Genomic DNA, 17,226 nt, shown 5'->3' with positions numbered 1-17,226 from the left:
TTAATCTTGTGATTAAGAATGTCTTTTTATTGTAACTGGTCTGCTGCTGCAGTCTCAACGTATCGTGCCTCTTTTTACACTTTCAAGCTGGGTCTAAACCACTCTCGCGCCCTCTTCCTCTCCCTTCTTCGCATAGCAACAAAACATGATGAATTTCTAACGATACCGACAACAATCGCACAGCAGCAGGTAATCTGATATTAATAATACAATGTACAATAATGCGCCACACAATGCATGCAGAATTAATGATTAATAACCGATGAGTTTATACAACACTGGACAAGGTTTGGTCAATGTCCGTCTCGGATGGAACAACAGGCTAGAGAGTATCAATAGCACTGCTGTTTTTTTCTTCTCCCCTCTCTCTATGCGTAGTATCATTGCGCTTGATGCCTGCTTTTCGCTAGGTCATACCAGCTTTGCAGTGTCGTCGTGATGAAATCCATGCGATCGAGTATCTTCTCCTCGTGTCCTTCCGACAGACCCTGCTGTTGGTGGCTTTTCATTTTTCGCGCACGGTGCACGAGCTGGGACGTCGACATCACAATCGCATTCCGAGACGGGTCCATGAACCGCACGACCTTCCCTCGGTCCGCTAAAATCAGCTTGTAGTGATCCGTAAAGTTGAATTGAATCTCACCCGAGCTGAGGCGGAACATGGTCGCGTGCTTCGTTCGCGCGTAGTCAAACAGGAAAGACACTTGGTCGCCTGGGGTGAATCTGTGCGTGCCCTGCTCGGATATGTAGAGATTCGCAAGCATGTACTCTCTAAAGTGATTCATCAGGCGCGCCTTCTTCTTCAGATCTGCGGGAAGGCTTTCCATATTGGTATACGGATATTGCTCTCGTCGAGCAGCCGGATTGCTAGAGTCCGAGATATACTCAAGATACCGTACTTCGGCATCCAACACCAACGTGGCTCCGTCGTTGAAATAAACGCCCGAGCAACCGTCTGATAACTGATAGCCCATGCCGTACTTGTTTGAGTAGTCTACCCACTGACCGATGTAAACCAACTTGCCATCCCACGCCGACTCCCGCTCAGGTTTTCCTTCAAGCGCCCGATTGACGTTGGTGAGTACTTCAAGAAGATGATCAACAGGACTCAACGATGCCTCTTTTCTTTGCTGATGAATTGCGCCCAGCTCGCGCGCTTCGGAATCCCGCATCGAAAGCGCAGCTTTCTTCGAAGGCGGCGATCCGTCGTTTTCGGTCACACGCCTTGCGCGTCCCAGAGGCGGGTACTCGTTACCTCTTGACTTGTTGATTGGAAGATCCGAGAGAGGCTTCAGAGATCGCGCTGAGCGAACGCTCGCTTTGCTGAACTTCTCTTGAGCCGTACTCGTCACGATGTTGCGCAGATTTGTGTTTGAAACCTTGGGGGACAAGCACTCGGGTAAGATGTTGCTAAGTTTGCTCTGATCAACAACCGCGGGTGCGGCGGTCTGAATGACGTCTTTGACGGTGACGGGGTCGCCAACGCTGGCAGACTGTGTGCCGGGTCCGATGCCAGCTGCCGTAGCCAGCTTGTGGAAGTTACGGCGAGAAATGGAAGGTGTAAGGTTTTTCCAGTGGGGAACACCTTCGAGACAAGTCACTGGCAGATATGACGGGGTCTCCTTATAGAAGAACGGATGGTCGACGATCTCATCGAGTGATGGTCGAGCTTTGGGATCTTTACTCAGTAGAGCCTGAATCAGGTCCTTGGCTTCGGGTGAGATATCAACTCCGTCAGGAAATTGATACTCGTGTGCTTTGATTTTTCTATTACTGACGTTAGCAGTCTGGATTTTGAATCGGCCTGGCGCTGCAAACGTACCTGTAGATCATATTGACTTCTTTCGACTGGAACGGGGGTTTCCCGCATAGCATCGCGTATCTTAAACTTCGTTAGCACCTCATCAAACATTTAGGGACCTTGAGTATATGAGCTTACAGAATAATACCGACAGACCAGATATCGACTTCTAGACTGTGTCCGTCCTGCTTTCCGAATAAGACCTCAGGCGCAATGTAGTTTGGAGTTCCGCAGATTGTCTTTTTCCGTTCGTTGTCCGACAGTAGCAACGCAGCGAGTCCAAAATCACCAATCTTCACATGCATGTTCTCATCCAGAAAGATGTTACCCAGCTTGAGATCTCGATGAATGACTCGGCGGCTGTGCATGTATTTCACGGCACCAAGGATCTGGATCATAAAGTACCTTGCTTCGGGCTCGGTAAACCGTTTGCGGCGACGGTGCATATCCATCAGGGTTTTGTTGGAGCACATTTCGAGGAGAATGTAGACGTTCTGGTTGTCTTCAAAACACTCGACAAACTTGACGATGTTTGGGTGATCCATGCTCTTGTGAACTTTGATTTCTCCGAGTAGCTATTAGGATGTTAGTATGAGAACAGCAAAGAAGGAGTGGTTGATGGACGCCTACCTTATTTCTAGTTTTGGTAGAAGTCAGCGATGCCTTCGCTACCGTTTTGGCAGCGTAGACTCCGCCATTCTCATCCTCGACCTCGAAGCAGCGAGCGAAACCGCCCTAATCGTTTAAATATAAATTAGCAAAGATATAGCAGTCTCAATGGGATCCATACGTACCTCTCCTAGTAGCATGCCACGGTGGAACTCGGCGCCGTTGTTTTTGCTGCGGATCAGACTTGGAGGTGTTTTGCAGAGCGACGAGGGCTTCTCCTTTGGCTTGCTTGAAGGCTTCTCAGCAGGCGGAGCTTCAGCCTGAACCCGCTCAGGCGGCTGCACGTCCTGCATGATTTGGTCTTCAAGGACCTCCATAGACGATAGCGGTGATTGATGAGGCCGGGCAGGATTCGCGACTCCGGACGGAGGACTGTAGACTGTGTGACTGTGGTTTCCAGTGTTTTGTAGTTTGATTTGATTAGAGCCGAGTTTTCAGTTCGTGCGGCGCATTGTTTACAGCCCAAACTCAAAGCGTTGCCATGGAGATTGACAGCGCCCGCGCGCGGCCTCTGCGGTTGCGGCATAAAAGCATCGCCGCGCGGCTCTGAGCCGAATCGCTCTTTTGGCTCTCAGTGCACTTTCTCCGGCTTGATCGTCTCCTTCCTCTCGTTCTCTGCTTCCCCCATCCGTCCTGCGCTTCGCAACCGCTGCCCGCTTTCGCCCGACGTCCAGAGCTGCTTGTTGTTTTTAGCGTTGCTTTTGTTTGGTCTTTCTGCGTGCTGTGATTTCTCGTAATGGCTTCCCAAGAGCCATGGCACCCATCCGCGCAGGATAGTGCTCAAGGCCCGCCTCAGTCCCTTCCTCCTCCTCCCCACCGGCCCTCGTTCGGGTACGTCGCCAATCACCTCGAAAATCTTTTTTATGCTCGAGGTTGGATCTACTTTACTAACTTTTGTGTTTTTTTCTTGGTTGTGCAGCTCGCAGCAGTCCGGCCACCCTGTACTCCCTCCTCCGGCTGCCCTTGGCGCAGGTGGGAATAGTAAGTGCTCCCTCCACACGAGTGATCCTATTCGTTTGCTCCCGGCTAACTTGTTCCTAGGAAACCAAGGCTACTACACATCTCTTCCATCGATTTCTGGCCTGGGGGCGTCCACTCCGCAGCACGGAAGCTTCAATCTGCCCTCAATGTCCGGCACGCCGTCACCGCAGCTGAATCACGCCAACCAGTCGCCCTCGGTTGCCCCGAACCAGCTTCCATCTCTTAGCTCCTCAGTTGTTCAGGGCCAGAAACTCACCTCGGGCTCGCCGCCGTCTACTGCTGCCTCTCTTGCGCCGCCTCCCTTGGGCCAGCCGCAGGGTCAGCAGTCACAGCAGCAACAGCAGCAGCAACCCGGGCAACATCCTCTCGGAGGAGGACCTGGTTTGGGACTTGGTCCTTCCAGCGCTTCTGCTGCATCACAGATTGCTGCTGCTTCTTATCGCCCGTTGAACGTGAAGGATGCTCTCTCGTATCTTGATCAGGTCAAGGTCCAGTTCCAGAATCAGCCAGATGTCTACAACCGGTTCCTCGATATCATGAAGGATTTTAAGAGCCAGAGGTATGTACCAGCTGAAATATCTACAGTGTTTCTCTTGGTGATCGTGTACTAACAGTGCCTTCCGAAAAGTATCGACACCCCCGGCGTTATCGACCGAGTCTCCACGCTCTTCAGCGGCCACCCCAATCTAATCCAGGGATTCAACACATTTCTTCCTCCCGGCTACAGAATCGAATGCTCGCTTGATCCTAGCGACCCGAACCCGATCCGAGTCACTACGCCCATGGGGACGACCACTCGTCCTGACGGTCAAGTACCCGTCTACGACCAGCGAGGCGGGTGGCCTCCAGAACCCTACCCTTACCAGGCCGAGCCGCATGCGCAGAGTGGTAACTCTATGTCACAGCTCCAGGCTGTCGCGAATGGCTCGCGTCAGACTGCTGCGCAGCAGGCAGAGCAGAAGCGGGTTGGCGGCCCGGTCGAGTTCAATCATGCAATCAGCTATGTTAACAAGATCAAAGTGAGTTGTCGAGAAATAATGATTGTATGGTTCCGTCTTACTAACTTTTCGCTAGAACCGATTCGCTTCGCAACCCGACATTTACAAGAACTTCCTCGAGATCCTGCAGACCTACCAGCGCGAGCAGAAGCCTATCGCAGATGTGTATGCTCAAGTTACGATGTTGTTTAAGGACGCGCCGGATCTGCTGGACGATTTCAAGCAGTTCTTGCCCGAAGCCGCGCACCAGCGAACCGGCAACTCCCCGGAACCAGTAGCTGCTTACCCTGCTTCGACACGGCTGCCACCTGTTGGCCACTTTGCTCCGCCGACGGTGCCCAAGGAAAAGAAGAAGCGCACGTCGTCTGCTGTCGAGCAGAGCGGCATCGCGCCTGGCCAGGCCATGCAGCAGATGGAGCTGCCCGCGGTCTCTGGCATGCGCGGCACCGGTGGGAAGAAGATGAAGCTTACTCCAAAGCCTGATGGAACTGCCCATGCCCTGAGTCCTACCCTTACCCCGATGATTCCCGAGCCGCTCCCGCCCCCAATCAAGGCAGGTCCTACTGCAGAGGAGCTGGCCTTCTTTGACCGCGTCAAGAAGTATATCGGCAACAAGCAGACTTATAATGAGTTCTTGAAGCTACTGAACTTGTTTTCTCAAGATATCATTGATAAGAATCTGCTGGTCGAGAAGGCTGAGGCGTTCATCGGCGGAAATAAGGATCTTATCGAATGGTTCAAGAAGTGCGTTGGATATGACAATGGTCCTCTCTCGATCGAGAACGTTGCGTTCAAGAAGCACCAACTTGAGCTCTCGCTGTGCAAGTCGTACGGCCCAAGCTACCGGTTATTGCCCAAGTCTGAGACTCACCAGCCATGCTCCGGCCGTGATGAAATGTGCTGGGAGGTTCTCAACGATGAATGGGTCAGCCATCCGACCTGGGCGTCGGAAGATTCAGGATTCGTTGCGCACCGGAAAAACCAATTTGAGGAGGTCTTGCACCGGATAGAGGAGGAGCGACATGAGTACGATCACAACGTCGAAGGCAATCTTCGCACGATCCAGATCCTGGAGCCGATTGCGAATCGGATCTCCAACATGTCGGCTGAGGAGAAGGCTTCGTTCAGACTGGCTCCCGGACTTGGACATTCCTCAAAGTCGATTTACCAGCGAATTATCAAAAAGGTGTATGATCGAGAGCGTGGTCAGGAGGTCATTGATGCGCTCCATGAGAATCCTGCTGTCGCGGTGCCGATTGTGCTCAAGCGTCTGAAACAGAAAGACGAAGAGTGGAAGCGGGCGCAGCGAGAGTGGAACAAAGTTTGGCGTGAGACTGAGGCGCGTGTGTTTTACAAGTCTCTGGATCACCAGGGTCTTGCGTTCAAGCAGGCTGACAAGAAGACTTTGACCACAAAATTTTTGGTCAGCGAAATCGATACTGTCAAGAAGGAGCAGACCAATAAGCGACTAAACCCACTCACGCCTACGCCCAAGTCGCAGCTCAACTACAACTTTGACTCGCTCGATGTTATCCATGACGTTTTGCATCTCCTCTCTGTTCATCTCGAGCACTCTACAACGTTCTCAAGCAACGATCGCGAAAAGATGGATGGCTTCTTGAAGACTTTCATCCCGCTGTTTTTCGGGTTCACGTACCAGGATGGATCCGAAGATGTTGGCGAGAGCCAGGCTAATTCTGAGACTGAAGAATTGGCCGAAAACGGCTCACCGACTCCGTCTACGGTCACGAATGGCAAGCGAGCCAAGTCCGCACGTGACAGTGACTTGCTGCGTGATGTGCTCAAAAAGTCAAAGAACAACCGCAAGCGCGAGAAGGATAGCCAAAGTCGTGAGGCCACTCCAGATGTTTCGGACGAGACTCCAAAGCCCGAGACTGCTCCTGCTGACGACGGACCGCAGTTGCCGGAAGCTGTTGAGAAGGCTGGCGAGATTTGGATTGCGCACGTTGCAAAGAAGGGAGAGCCGCAGATTGGCGAGACGCCTACATCAGACGGCCGACGAGTGAAGTATAACTTGTTTGCAAACACGACAATCTACTGCTTCTTCCGGCTGTTCCAGGTGCTGTACAGTAGATTGGAAGAGGTCAAAAAGCTCGAGGCCGAAGTCGCACATGATATTGCAAACAGAAAACCCGTGCAGTTTGCAAAGGAGCTAGGAATCATCTCATCCAAGATCCAAGACATGGGTCTGGCTTTCCAACCCGAAAACTGCTATGGTCAGTTGCTGGAGATGTGTGAGAAGCTGATCGAGGGCGATCTCGAACACCAGTGGTTTGAAGAGTCGCTGCGTCAGGCCTACCGGAATCGTGCATTCAAGGTGTACACGGTTGATAAGGTGGTACAGGCGATTGCGAAGCATGCGCATACAATCATCTCAGACACAAAGTGCTCGGAGATTGTTTTGCTTTATGATCGCGACAGACATATGCCGAAGACTACTAACCGTGATCAAATCATCTACCGGTTGCAGGTCGAGGCTATCTTGGGTACCGACGAGAACATCTTCCGGATGGAATACAACGAGAAAATCAAGGGCATGGCAATCCAAATGATCACTCACGAGGATTTGACCCTCAACGATGCTATTTCTGCTGAAGAAAAGTGGAAGTACTACTTGACGTCATACATCATGTCTGCACCGACCGAAGGAGTACCAGCCGACCGGGTACGGATGCCGTTCTTGCGTCGGAACCTGCCGAGCGAAGATGCCGACGAAGAAGCCGAGGACGAAGAAGGCGAGAACGGAGACGCAGTGACGAACGCGAACCAGACGCATTCCAAGGGCGCACTTCGGGTGCGCCTGTGCCAAAAGACGTACCGGTTGTTCTTTGAGGAGTTGTCTGAGGATTTTTTTGTGCGGCACAATTTGAAGCCTTACAAGAAGTCGTCGGCGAAGATCGATCAGCTTCCGGAGTCTACCGAGACCGAGAATGAGAATGAGACTGAATCATGAGTTGTTTGGAAGGGGAGGTGAATGATGTCTGTATGATGTTTCTTGTTGGAAGTCGATATACTGCTTCATTCTGTAATTGGTTGTATCGTGCGGACTAGCTCGGAAAAAAGAGATCGTTATAGTTTTCAATGGCGCAGAGGAATAGTTTTATCTTTGATTATTTTTTTTGTTATTTTACTCCTACTTCATTCGATTTACTGCAGGAAAACTAGTGTGTATTTGCGAGCAAAGCCGAGCTGAGTCTTGAGAATCTGCGATATTTGTTTTCATTTTCTCACCTTTTTTTTTTTCTTTTTAATCTATTGTTCGTTTAGTTTGTTTCTTTTGTTTGTTGTTCATCATTTGCGCTTTATTTTGCCAAAGCTTTGCGTTTATTTAGGCGGGAAGATGTCTGTATATTTAGATTGTGTAATATTCAAAATAGCGGAAGTCTTTACTTAACAACTAGTTGAAGTTGAAGCTGCTGGAGTGAAGGTAGCTGCCCTAAACCCACGTGCTGGTGAACTCAAAAAAAATTGGGAGAAGTATTTGAGATTGTCGAGTGGATTTGCAAGTTGCACTCAGCATAGACGGACGAGCAAAGCACAATGGCAATAAAAGAGACGATAGGTAAAGCCAGCACATTCGTGCCAAGGACTGTATTTCCCGACTACCGACTCCCGCAATCCTACTTCCTGGGCCACCACCGAAAAGCGATGTTGCGGATGCAACAGATGATTGCCGACATTGACCTGATATTCGAAGTGCGGGACGCGCGTGCGCCGCTGGCGACGAGGAACGCGCTGTTTGATAAGCTGATTGCGACGAGGGCGAAGATCGTGGTGTATACGAAGAGCGATATTTGTGCGGTGAATCGGGAGTTGTTGGACGCGATGCATCCGGAGGGGAATTATTGTTTGGTGGATACGAATAAGCCGAGGACGGTGAAGAAGTTGTTGAATATCGCGAAGAGTATGTTGAGTTGCTTCTTTTTTTGTTTTTTTGCGAGCGAGAGATTGGTTTACTGACAGTTGATTACAGAGGAAGCCGAAAACCGAGATCATTTTTTCGGGCTCAGGACGATGGCATTGGGCATGCCGAACGTGGGCAAATCCTCACTCCTAAACACACTCCGCCTCGTCGGCGTCAACAGAGGCAAAGCAGCACGGACAGGTGCCCTGGCAGGCATCACCCGGACGATTCCGACGTTTGTCAAAATCAACGAGGAACCGGACGTGCTGCTCTACGACACCCCTGGTGTATCTCTACCCTCGTCGATGGGTTATCGGCGGACGCTGATTCTGTCTGCGCTCGGGTGCACGCATCCAAAGATGATTGACGAGCGGATTCTAGCAGATTTCATCCTCTTCAGTGTGAACAAAGTCGACCCGGCCGTGTATAGCAAATACAGTCCGCCGACGAACGATATCGAAGAGTTTTTGTCGAACTATTGCAGGTACATGGGACTCAGAATGAAAGGCGGATATCCGGATTTCGACGGCGGGGCGGCGCATTGGATCGACAGTTGGCGGCGAGGAAAGGCAGGGAAGATCATTTATGATAGTCTTGAGGACTTTAATAACCAGGGAGAAGACGAGTCAAGGTTTACGAGTTTGAAGCCGACAAAACAGCAAGCTAGGATGATGGACCCCTATAGAGGAAAATAAGTCTCTATTTAACATCTTTACTATAGAAATAAAAAACATATAATTAACCCATATACATAAAATAAAAAGACGTTGCGACAAAATCGTGAGCAGCAATGATGTGAAAACAATCGGTTTGACGACAAAAATCAGTCTTCGTCCTCTTCTAGCTCAGCCACTTCGATCTCAGGCTCATCCTTTCTCTCGACAAAAGGCTTGATGATCGACTCGTAGTACGGCGCCTGCGGCTTGGACGGGTTCTGTCTCTTGACGAGCTCAAAGTAGTTTTCGTACACGTTGCCGTCCTTGCGACCGATCGCCGAGTTGATAAAGAAATCCGAAAAGTTGAACGAGTCCGTGAGCGGGATGGCCTGCTTGCGAACCTTGCCGAGATACACCTCGGTCAAGTCCTTGGCCTCGTCGATCTGCGCAGAGGTAAAGTATCCGGCCTGCAGGAACAGGCCTGAGTCGTTCTCGATCGACCAGAGCGCGTACAGCGCCGCGAGGTCGTAGAGGACTTCCTTGAGCTCGGGCTTAGCGGTTGCAATGCGGTCGTAAAACATGCGAACCATCGAAGCACGCGTGTGGATACGCGCCGCGAGGAATCGCTGCTGAGAAGTCTCCTCGAACGCTTCGTCGGCGGTCTTGCCCTTCTTGGTGAGCGCCTCGAACGATGCTCCGGCCTTGCAGACGACGGCAGACGCGACTGCGTTCCATGCCTCGACAAGAACTTCAGGCGAATCAATCTTGCGCGAACCAGCGGTCGCTTTGGCAAGCTCGGCAGCCTTGTTGAGGTAGCCCGTCGAAACTGGCGCGGTGCGGCCCTTCTTGACTTGCAGGTAGCGCTGAATAAGTGCGCGTCCGGCCGAGAGAGCGAGGATGGAGTTGTCACCTTCCCATGTGCACTGGACAACCCAGTCGGCGTATGCGGGGCCAAATGCGTTGTATGCGGAGTATCCATGGCCGCCGCACGCTTGGCGCGTCTGGTCGATCGTATCGGCGCAGGCCCAGGTCGAGAACGCCTTGAGACCGGCCGAGGTAGCAAAAACCTCTTTCAGTTCCTCGATCAGAGCACCCATGGACTTTTTATCAGAGGGATCAATTGAGTCGATGTTTTTGAGGAGGGAGCGGTGCATCTTCAAGATCTCGTCGGCCGAGAACTGGATGGCAAAAGTCTGAGCAAGAAGTGGAAGCAGACGGCGCTGATGGAGCGCGTAATCAAGCAGTTTGGTCTCGACCTGTCCCTTTTTGGCGGTAAACTGACGGCGAACGGCGGCGTATCTGATCGCAATAGTCACAAACCGCTTGCTCATCTGGGCAGAGTCGGCGGTCATCGACACACGACCGCCGATCAGCGCACCATAAGTGAGCTGCTCGAGCGGCGGCTGCGTGACCTTTCCGTGACGGTCGACCTGGCAATGCCTCATGAGCATGAACTGGCGTGGGATACGGACGTTTGTAAACTGAACCCAGCCGTTGTCGATTCCGTCACGGCCCATCTTGCGACCGATGTCGCCAATGGAGATACCGGGCTTGAGCTCGTAGTTGGTGGGATCACGGAGCGGGACGACAAATGATTTGACGCCATAGTCCTTTCCGTGTACTATAAGGCGGGCAAAGCAGACAGTGTGCTAAAAGACAGATATGGTCAGTTAGAAGGTGGCATGACTAAAGTAACAAGACAGTCAATGTACCGTAGCAGTGTGGGCAGCGCCACCAATCCACCATTTTGTAGCCGCAACGTGAGGGGTGTTGATGATAAACTCGTCGGATCCTTCATCAAAAGTCGCAGTAGTCTCAAGTCCCGCGACGTTCGAGCCGTGACCGAGCTCGGTCATGCAGAAACATCCGATGATTCCCTTGAGCTCAGCGGCGCCTTGAGAGATCCAATAGGAAAACTGCTTAGGAGTAGCTGAGCCGCGGATAGCGCCGAAGAAGAGACCGTAGTGCACGCCGGTTCGGGTGAGAAGACCCATGTCGACGACTCCAATAAGGGAAAGACGCTGGTAAGTGACCTCCTCGGGCTCGGCCACGACGTAGTGCACCAGCCGGGTGATCTTCTTCATTGTGCGCTCGCGCAGCTGCTCCTTGTTCAGATCGTAGGCGTCGATGTTCTGGAATAGCGGATCCCGCTCAATCTCCGACATCAGGCGTTCGCGGACCAATGTCGCCTCCTCGCCGCCATCAAGGAAGTATGTGAGCTCGCGGACGGGGAACGACGCGGCTGCGCGCTCGGCAGCCATGGACTGGACCGGGTTTCCGAGACCGAGTATCGAGTTGTCTGCCTTGGTGTTGTTTTGGGAGAGATGGGCTGAAACGGCGGAGACGCGGGCCAGAGTACTGGGACCCGCGCTCGATTCTGAAGTACTGTTCTTCATTTTGATGAGAGGAAAAGAAAAAATAGATAGAAAAACAAGGCAGTAGTAGAAGGTGGAGAGAGTCTGGGGTAGATGAGGAAAGGAAATATAAAAGGGCGGCCCGCATGTGACGCCCCGCCACAGATTTCCGCCGGGACCGGGGTTTGGCCACAGTGGCGGTGCACGACAGCCGAGGCATCTGCGATCCGGCGCTCAGCTGCCCCGCCGCGCCCGCAGTCTGGTCTGCTCCTCGGCTCGGCTTGGACCAGGTCAGAATTGAGTATTTACTGTTTATATTTACTAACTGCTCCTGCTCCTGCCGCCGTTTACACCTCCGCATATATTTACTAACTGCTCCTGCTCCTGCCGCCGTTTACACCTCCGCATCGTGTATTTAACTCCTTTCCTACCCTCCCTCCTTCCCACTCACGCCATCTGCGACTGTGTCTGCGCGTGCTGCTGCTGCCGCTCCTCGGCCTGCCGCTGCTCCGTCTCCGCAAATCCCTGCCGTTCGTAGAATGTCTCCCAGAGCTCGATCGCCTCCTTCTGGCTCTCGACCGCGCTCTCGAGATACGTCTCCACGCTCGCCCGGAAGTCCTCAACCTTCTCGCGCTGGAACCGCTCGTACTCGACCTTGATGGTCTTGCACACGTCGTCGTAGGCTACCCGTAGATTGTACACCTTGCGCTCGTGCTCGCTTGCTTCTTCTTGCATCGCGCTCACGCGCTCCGGCGCAGTCTTGCCGCTCCGCAGCGCTCGCGCAATGTACTGCTGCTTCTTTGCAAGGTCCTGCTCGGCAGACTGCCACGCGAGATAACTCTTCTGCCGCTGCAGGAACACGTTCTTGATGCTCTCAATCATGCGCACGTACTCGTCAATCGTATCTCCGAGCGTGAGCATGTCCTGCAACCCTTGTCGCTCGTGCAAATCTCGGATCCTCTGCTCGTTCTCAGCCAATCCTGTGATCGCTGCCGAAAGCGGTCGAGACAGCTCAACCTCACCCAAATACGCGAGCGCGGCCGCAAACTCAGCAGTAGTATCGGCCAGCTCTTTACGCTGAATAATCACCGTGTCAAGCGCACGAGCTAGCGAGCGCAGCTGTATCTCCAGCGCGTCGATATACTGCTTCTTGTCAACGAACCACTCGTCTGTCTCAACAAACTTTCCGTTAAACGACAGCGCGCCAAAAATCCCCCCTGATTTCGCCGGCTCGCTCGACGCGCCTCCCATCTTCTCACGCAACTTGATATCCGTGTTTAATGTGTCGCTCTCGAGGAAAAGCTTCAGATCAGGATCGTTCTGCAGTTGCGGGTGAGATGCGATACGATTCAGCATCTTCTCAAGAGCGGCTCGGCGCCCTTCGACAAAGTTCTCATCAAACCTTCCCATCTGCTGCTTCTCCGGCGGAGCGCTCACTATCACACCTGGGTTATTGCTCTCCAGCTGATGGTACAGCCATCGGAAGTCACGGTATCGTCGCGTGACTGTAAAGTCGTTATATTTGAACGCCTTGGACGTCGTCTGCGTGCGGACGTTGTAGACCGTATGCGCGCTCGTCAGCTCGCCGACCTTCAGCGGATCGCCCACAGAAATCACAAACGATGGCTTCGCAGCTTGCTCGATGGGCTGGTGACGACCGGCACCCATGCCAGTAGAGCTGCCAGGTGCGCTAGCAGCATAGGCGTCCGTAACCGCCATCGGCACATACATCAGCGACGGGTCCGCTGCGACCGCGGCCGCCATCGCTGCAGACTCTTTAGCACTCTGCAAACCGCGCTCGTTCTCAAACTCCTTCGGGATCAACACATCATTCGCATCGCCGCCCGCCGCCGCCTCCTCTTCGGGTGTCTCCGTAGACGGCGAAGCATCGTCGATCGGACCAAGAGGATTCACAGCCGGATCGAGATCCTCAAAGGTAACCTTACTGCTAAACAAGCCCCCATCATCCACCGGCGCAGGCGCACCAGGCGGAAGCGAGCTCTTACGCGACCGCGCCATGCGCAACGCGCGAGCTCGCGATGCCGCCGCGGGCACAGCGGCATATGTACCGCTCGAAGCTGCTGTCTTTGAAATGGGCTCTTTCGGCGCAGCGCCGGTTAACTCTGCTGCCAGTTTCGCAATTGGGTTTTCGAGCGGCTTCTTTGGTGTGTCGGACTCGCCGTTCTCTTTATCTTGCTTGATCTCCGCCGCTGGTGTGCTGTCCTCTGTGGGTCCCGTCGTTGGCTCTGCTGCCGATTCCGGATCTTGCGCATCAGTTGATTCAGGCGCAGCTGCTGCATCGCCTGAGGGGCTAAAGGGGTTCACTGAGAAACAGACAAGTTGTTAGCACATAATCAGCACGACGTTTCGTCTTGTTAAAACTTACAGTCGTCAATAGGCGGCTCGGCTGAAGGCGACACGACCCGGGGCGGGATGTCGTCCCACTGACTCGCGCCTAGATCCTCATCCATGATGTATCAGATAACGTGCTGCCTAGACTACAGGCTCTGAATGACGAACGCGCTTTGAGGAAAGAGTAGGTCAAAGGAGAAGGCCGCGAAAGGGTAAAGTCAAGATGATCGCGGGTTGAAGGAGAGGCGCTGTACAAGGTTTGGCGCAATCTTTGGTCACCTTACCCTGATCCAGTCAATATCAAAACACTTCAGTCTTTGTAGACTTGCATCTGATCTATTATTCTTCAGCAGATATGAATGCTATTATAGTTAGTGTGCTCTAGCTAATGACAAATGATGTGTAGTAATGTAAACAGTCATGCTAAAAAGAAACTGCGAGTATATATAGTACATGGAATCGAATTCCTTTCATGCGCCGCCCATCTCAATGATATCTCCCATCATCCGCCGCTGCCATTTACTCACCAGCTCTGAGATCTTCACCAACACGCCCGCTGCCAAATTCCTCACATCCTCCTCGCCTATGCGTTCCCATGAGACGTCGAGGTAGTCCTTAAGCTCGAGCAGATGCTTTGAGAATGCGTCTACGAGCACGCGTTCTTCGTTTACGTCCATGACCACGAGCACGGCCGTGAGGACTGCTTCGAGAACTGTGGGCTCGCCCACGTCACGTCTCACGGTTGAGACTATTGCCATCAGCTCGGCTGACATGTCAAAAATGTCTGTGGCAGATGGGTAGCTGCAGTTCAAGACTATGGCCATTGTCTTTATGTAGTGCGCTACTAGCATCTCGCCAAATGAGTTCCTGGTGATACTCGAGGTGAAGTACTTCCAGCGCATTGACAGTGGGAAGAAAAACGCGGAGCCGGCAATCGGTGCAACGCTGTTTTTCTGTATCGCTCTCACCACCGACGAGGACGAACCACCACCGCTCTGCCGCTCTCGCTCGGCCAGCAACTTTCGCGAGACAAAGACCTCCCCGCTCTTTCCCATGTCGGCCCGCTCGATCGCGTTCCCAACTGAGGCCCTCAAGGATCCTGCTTTGATAGTCCTCAGCTCGCGATCTATATAGCCAAGCCCAACCTTATGCCAATCCTGAGCGAAATCCTTCTCGGTCGCGAATCGCGAATGTGCACTGGCAGGAAGCATTTTGCTGGGAAACAGGTCTTCCGCTGAGATATCAAAGTTATACGTGCTCTTCCCACTCAGATGCAGGCTCGCCAGCGCAATACTAGACAGCATCATCAGCCGCTCTTGTAGCGAGTAATCCCCAAACGAGACATTCTCCGCATACACGGCTCCCACTGTCTCTGGGGAAGTCACGCAGAGAGCAATCATCGCGTTCATCTTTTGCTGGTCAAAGTTGTCCAACCCGTAGTTATTCCTCAGTCCGCACATAATCTGAGCCAGTTCCTTGGATGTTACTGCCAGTTCTTGACCAAAACCGGACTTGCGAAGGATAATCCTCGCAGCATGTGCAAGTGCAATCTTGTGCTTTTGTAAACCTTTGGACTCATCGGTCTCGTTGAAGTAGGCAATCAGATCAATCATGTAAACCGGAGGCCGGACTTTTTCGTTGCGGAGAGTAGGATCGTCATCCGAGTCTTCTGAGCCATCGTCAACGAGAGAGTAAGGCATAAATCCTTCTGTGTCCTCCACGTCCTCTATCTCTTCGTCATCTGAATCACCCGTTACACGTTGACTATGTTCTTGCGAGATCTGCACATCACTCTCCGACGTTAAAATCTCTCGGTCAGTACCGACCTGCGGCACCGACAGATCATCCCACCAGTTCTCATCCATAGCGGTCGCATCATTAATCTCCAACAGCCTTCTCCACCTCTCATACTCGCTCGCAAAACCCTCAACTTCGTCAAAGTTAAGCCTGGGGCTGTTCTCATCCCGCGCGTTAAGTGCCATGCCAAGTGCCATGCCCATATATCGCAATTTCGGTGACATGGCGCCTAGTCTGTTTGATATGCCCTCGATAAAAGCGGTGGATTGAGTAATTTGCTTGATATAAGGGAGGGTAAGGTGAGGGATGATTAAAAAGAGAATATCCGTTTGTGCTGTAGACTGTATTAGCCAATGCTTTAATCAGAAAATGAAATACAGACTCACCTTCTTGTCGCGTTATTTGCTGATTTTTTATGACAACTTTGTCTCCCCACTGGCGCAGAGTATTCTCAAACACTTCCTCATGCAGACCTTTAAAGACGTTAGTCAAGACACAAACAATCACCAAGCAATAACAATAGTCCTACCATGAAAAAGCAGCCAACATACAACCGCCCTTTGCAACAGCAAACCACCAACACCACCCTGTAACAACTTCATGACATGATTCTCCTGACTCGGAGGCGTAAGCTGCACTAGCAACATCCCAATCGCTGCGACGCACTTTGCAGCATTTGCATCGTTATCAGGGTCTAGTCTGTCTAGAAAGCGGAATTGAACGTGGCGTAGAAGATGTTTTGTGAATGCAATGAGATCGACGGAGTGAAAAGTTGTCGAGAGATCGATCGCGACCTGGAAGTTCTCTCTGCTGATTATTATTTCTAGAAAGTGATCTGGATGAGTGTTAACAACAAATTCAAGAGCGTCAAAAACAGTGTCTTGAAGAATTTCATACCTGGATATCCCAGAGCCATGGCCCTGCTCGAGAACTTTGCCAACCTAGGCATCTCAACCGCATTTGCTTCATGCAAGCGCACAGCCTCGACCGCCAAAAACTCCGTGAACCGCTCTCCATCAGCCATCCAGATCCACGACTCGTTTATCAGCCTCGAGTTCTCCCTCAGCACGCTGAACGCTTCAGCTACTGTCGCAACTATCTTGCTTCCTACAAAGAGCGCGGAGATTTCTTGCCAGTAAAGCGATTCCTTGGTACTTTCTCGGATTTGTGCTCTGAGAGTGCATACGATTCCCGGCCGCATAATATCAGAGAGAAATAGAAGCAGCAATCGCAGAGTACTCTGTTCAACCTCATCCGTCGGCCGCTGCTTGACCTTCGCGATCCGCACGGCGAGCACAGAGACAATGGCCCCCAGACCAGCTACGGACGCCATTACCTCATGCAGACTCTTGATCCCGCTCTCTCTCCTGTACTCTTTCAACGCCTCGTAATATTCCGGAATTGTCACACTCAGCAGATGTGAGAGAATCTGCATAGATTCGGACGACGGCAGCGCCAGGGATGCAGACAATTTGCGCAGCTCGGTCAGAAGCGGCAGAAGAGCGTCGAGCGAGTCTACGCGTTTGAGACGCGCAATGGCCGAGTCGTCGTCGTCCATTGTAGACACCGTACAAGAAGAAAATTGAGTAGCTCAACAAAGTTTCAGCGCATTGCTGAAGAGATATAACGCAGATCAATCGAAATCCTAGAACCTCCGCCCAGACATGGAACAAAAACAAAAAGCAGGATCGTG

The 17,226-nt window shown here is 52.2% G+C and overlaps 6 protein-coding genes across 6 annotated transcripts; 2 read left to right on the top strand and 4 right to left on the bottom strand.

Annotated features, from left to right (window-relative positions):
• BZA70DRAFT_199880 (Serine/threonine-protein kinase plo1) lies at window positions 1-3,048 on the bottom strand. Its single transcript, XM_064910119.1, has 5 exons — window positions 2,596-3,048; window positions 2,432-2,536; window positions 1,940-2,376; window positions 1,823-1,882; window positions 1-1,767 (listed from the first exon to the last, which is right to left on the bottom strand). Exons 1-5 carry the CDS (start codon window positions 2,785-2,787, stop codon window positions 381-383), a joined length of 2,181 nt encoding a protein of 726 aa, XP_064767111.1. The 5' UTR covers window positions 2,788-3,048; the 3' UTR covers window positions 1-380.
• A 28-nt stretch (window positions 3,049-3,076) lies between these two features.
• Window positions 3,077-7,864, top strand: BZA70DRAFT_281422 (uncharacterized protein). The gene is made up of 5 exons (XM_064913119.1): window positions 3,077-3,301; window positions 3,390-3,451; window positions 3,512-4,010; window positions 4,080-4,470; window positions 4,526-7,864. Exons 1-5 carry the CDS (start codon window positions 3,207-3,209, stop codon window positions 7,421-7,423), a joined length of 3,945 nt encoding a protein of 1,314 aa, XP_064767110.1. The 5' UTR covers window positions 3,077-3,206; the 3' UTR covers window positions 7,424-7,864.
• A 57-nt stretch (window positions 7,865-7,921) lies between these two features.
• BZA70DRAFT_311744 (P-loop containing nucleoside triphosphate hydrolase protein) lies at window positions 7,922-9,069 on the top strand (the record flags this gene model as incomplete). Its single annotated transcript, XM_064914963.1, has 2 exons — window positions 7,922-8,374; window positions 8,444-9,069. Exons 1-2 carry the CDS (start codon window positions 8,011-8,013, stop codon window positions 9,067-9,069), a joined length of 990 nt encoding a protein of 329 aa, XP_064767109.1. The 5' UTR covers window positions 7,922-8,010.
• BZA70DRAFT_281418 (acyl-coenzyme a oxidase 2) lies at window positions 9,065-11,549 on the bottom strand. Its single transcript, XM_064913118.1, has 2 exons — window positions 10,743-11,549; window positions 9,065-10,679 (listed from the first exon to the last, which is right to left on the bottom strand). The coding sequence occupies exons 1-2, from the start codon at window positions 11,424-11,426 to the stop codon at window positions 9,198-9,200; spliced, it is 2,166 nt and encodes a 721-aa protein (XP_064767108.1). The 5' UTR covers window positions 11,427-11,549; the 3' UTR covers window positions 9,065-9,197.
• Window positions 11,550-11,697: 148 nt separating this feature from the next.
• BZA70DRAFT_281415 (Vps5 C terminal like-domain-containing protein) lies at window positions 11,698-14,041 on the bottom strand. The gene is made up of 2 exons (XM_064913117.1): window positions 13,771-14,041; window positions 11,698-13,708 (listed from the first exon to the last, which is right to left on the bottom strand). Exons 1-2 carry the CDS (start codon window positions 13,853-13,855, stop codon window positions 11,832-11,834), a joined length of 1,962 nt encoding a protein of 653 aa, XP_064767107.1. The 5' UTR covers window positions 13,856-14,041; the 3' UTR covers window positions 11,698-11,831.
• Window positions 14,042-14,055: 14 nt separating this feature from the next.
• Window positions 14,056-17,204, bottom strand: BZA70DRAFT_296414 (telomere length regulation protein-domain-containing protein). The gene is made up of 4 exons (XM_064914529.1): window positions 16,431-17,204; window positions 16,063-16,368; window positions 15,920-16,006; window positions 14,056-15,867 (listed from the first exon to the last, which is right to left on the bottom strand). Exons 1-4 carry the CDS (start codon window positions 17,089-17,091, stop codon window positions 14,207-14,209), a joined length of 2,715 nt encoding a protein of 904 aa, XP_064767106.1. The 5' UTR covers window positions 17,092-17,204; the 3' UTR covers window positions 14,056-14,206.
• Between the last annotated feature and the right edge of the window lie 22 nt (window positions 17,205-17,226).

Source organism: Myxozyma melibiosi, assembly GCF_037950935.1.
Source record: "Myxozyma melibiosi strain Phaff 52-87 chromosome Unknown BZA70scaffold_9, whole genome shotgun sequence".
NCBI classification, from domain to species: Eukaryota; Fungi; Ascomycota; class Lipomycetes; order Lipomycetales; family Lipomycetaceae; genus Myxozyma; species Myxozyma melibiosi.
This window is presented reverse-complemented; position numbering and strand designations above follow the sequence as displayed.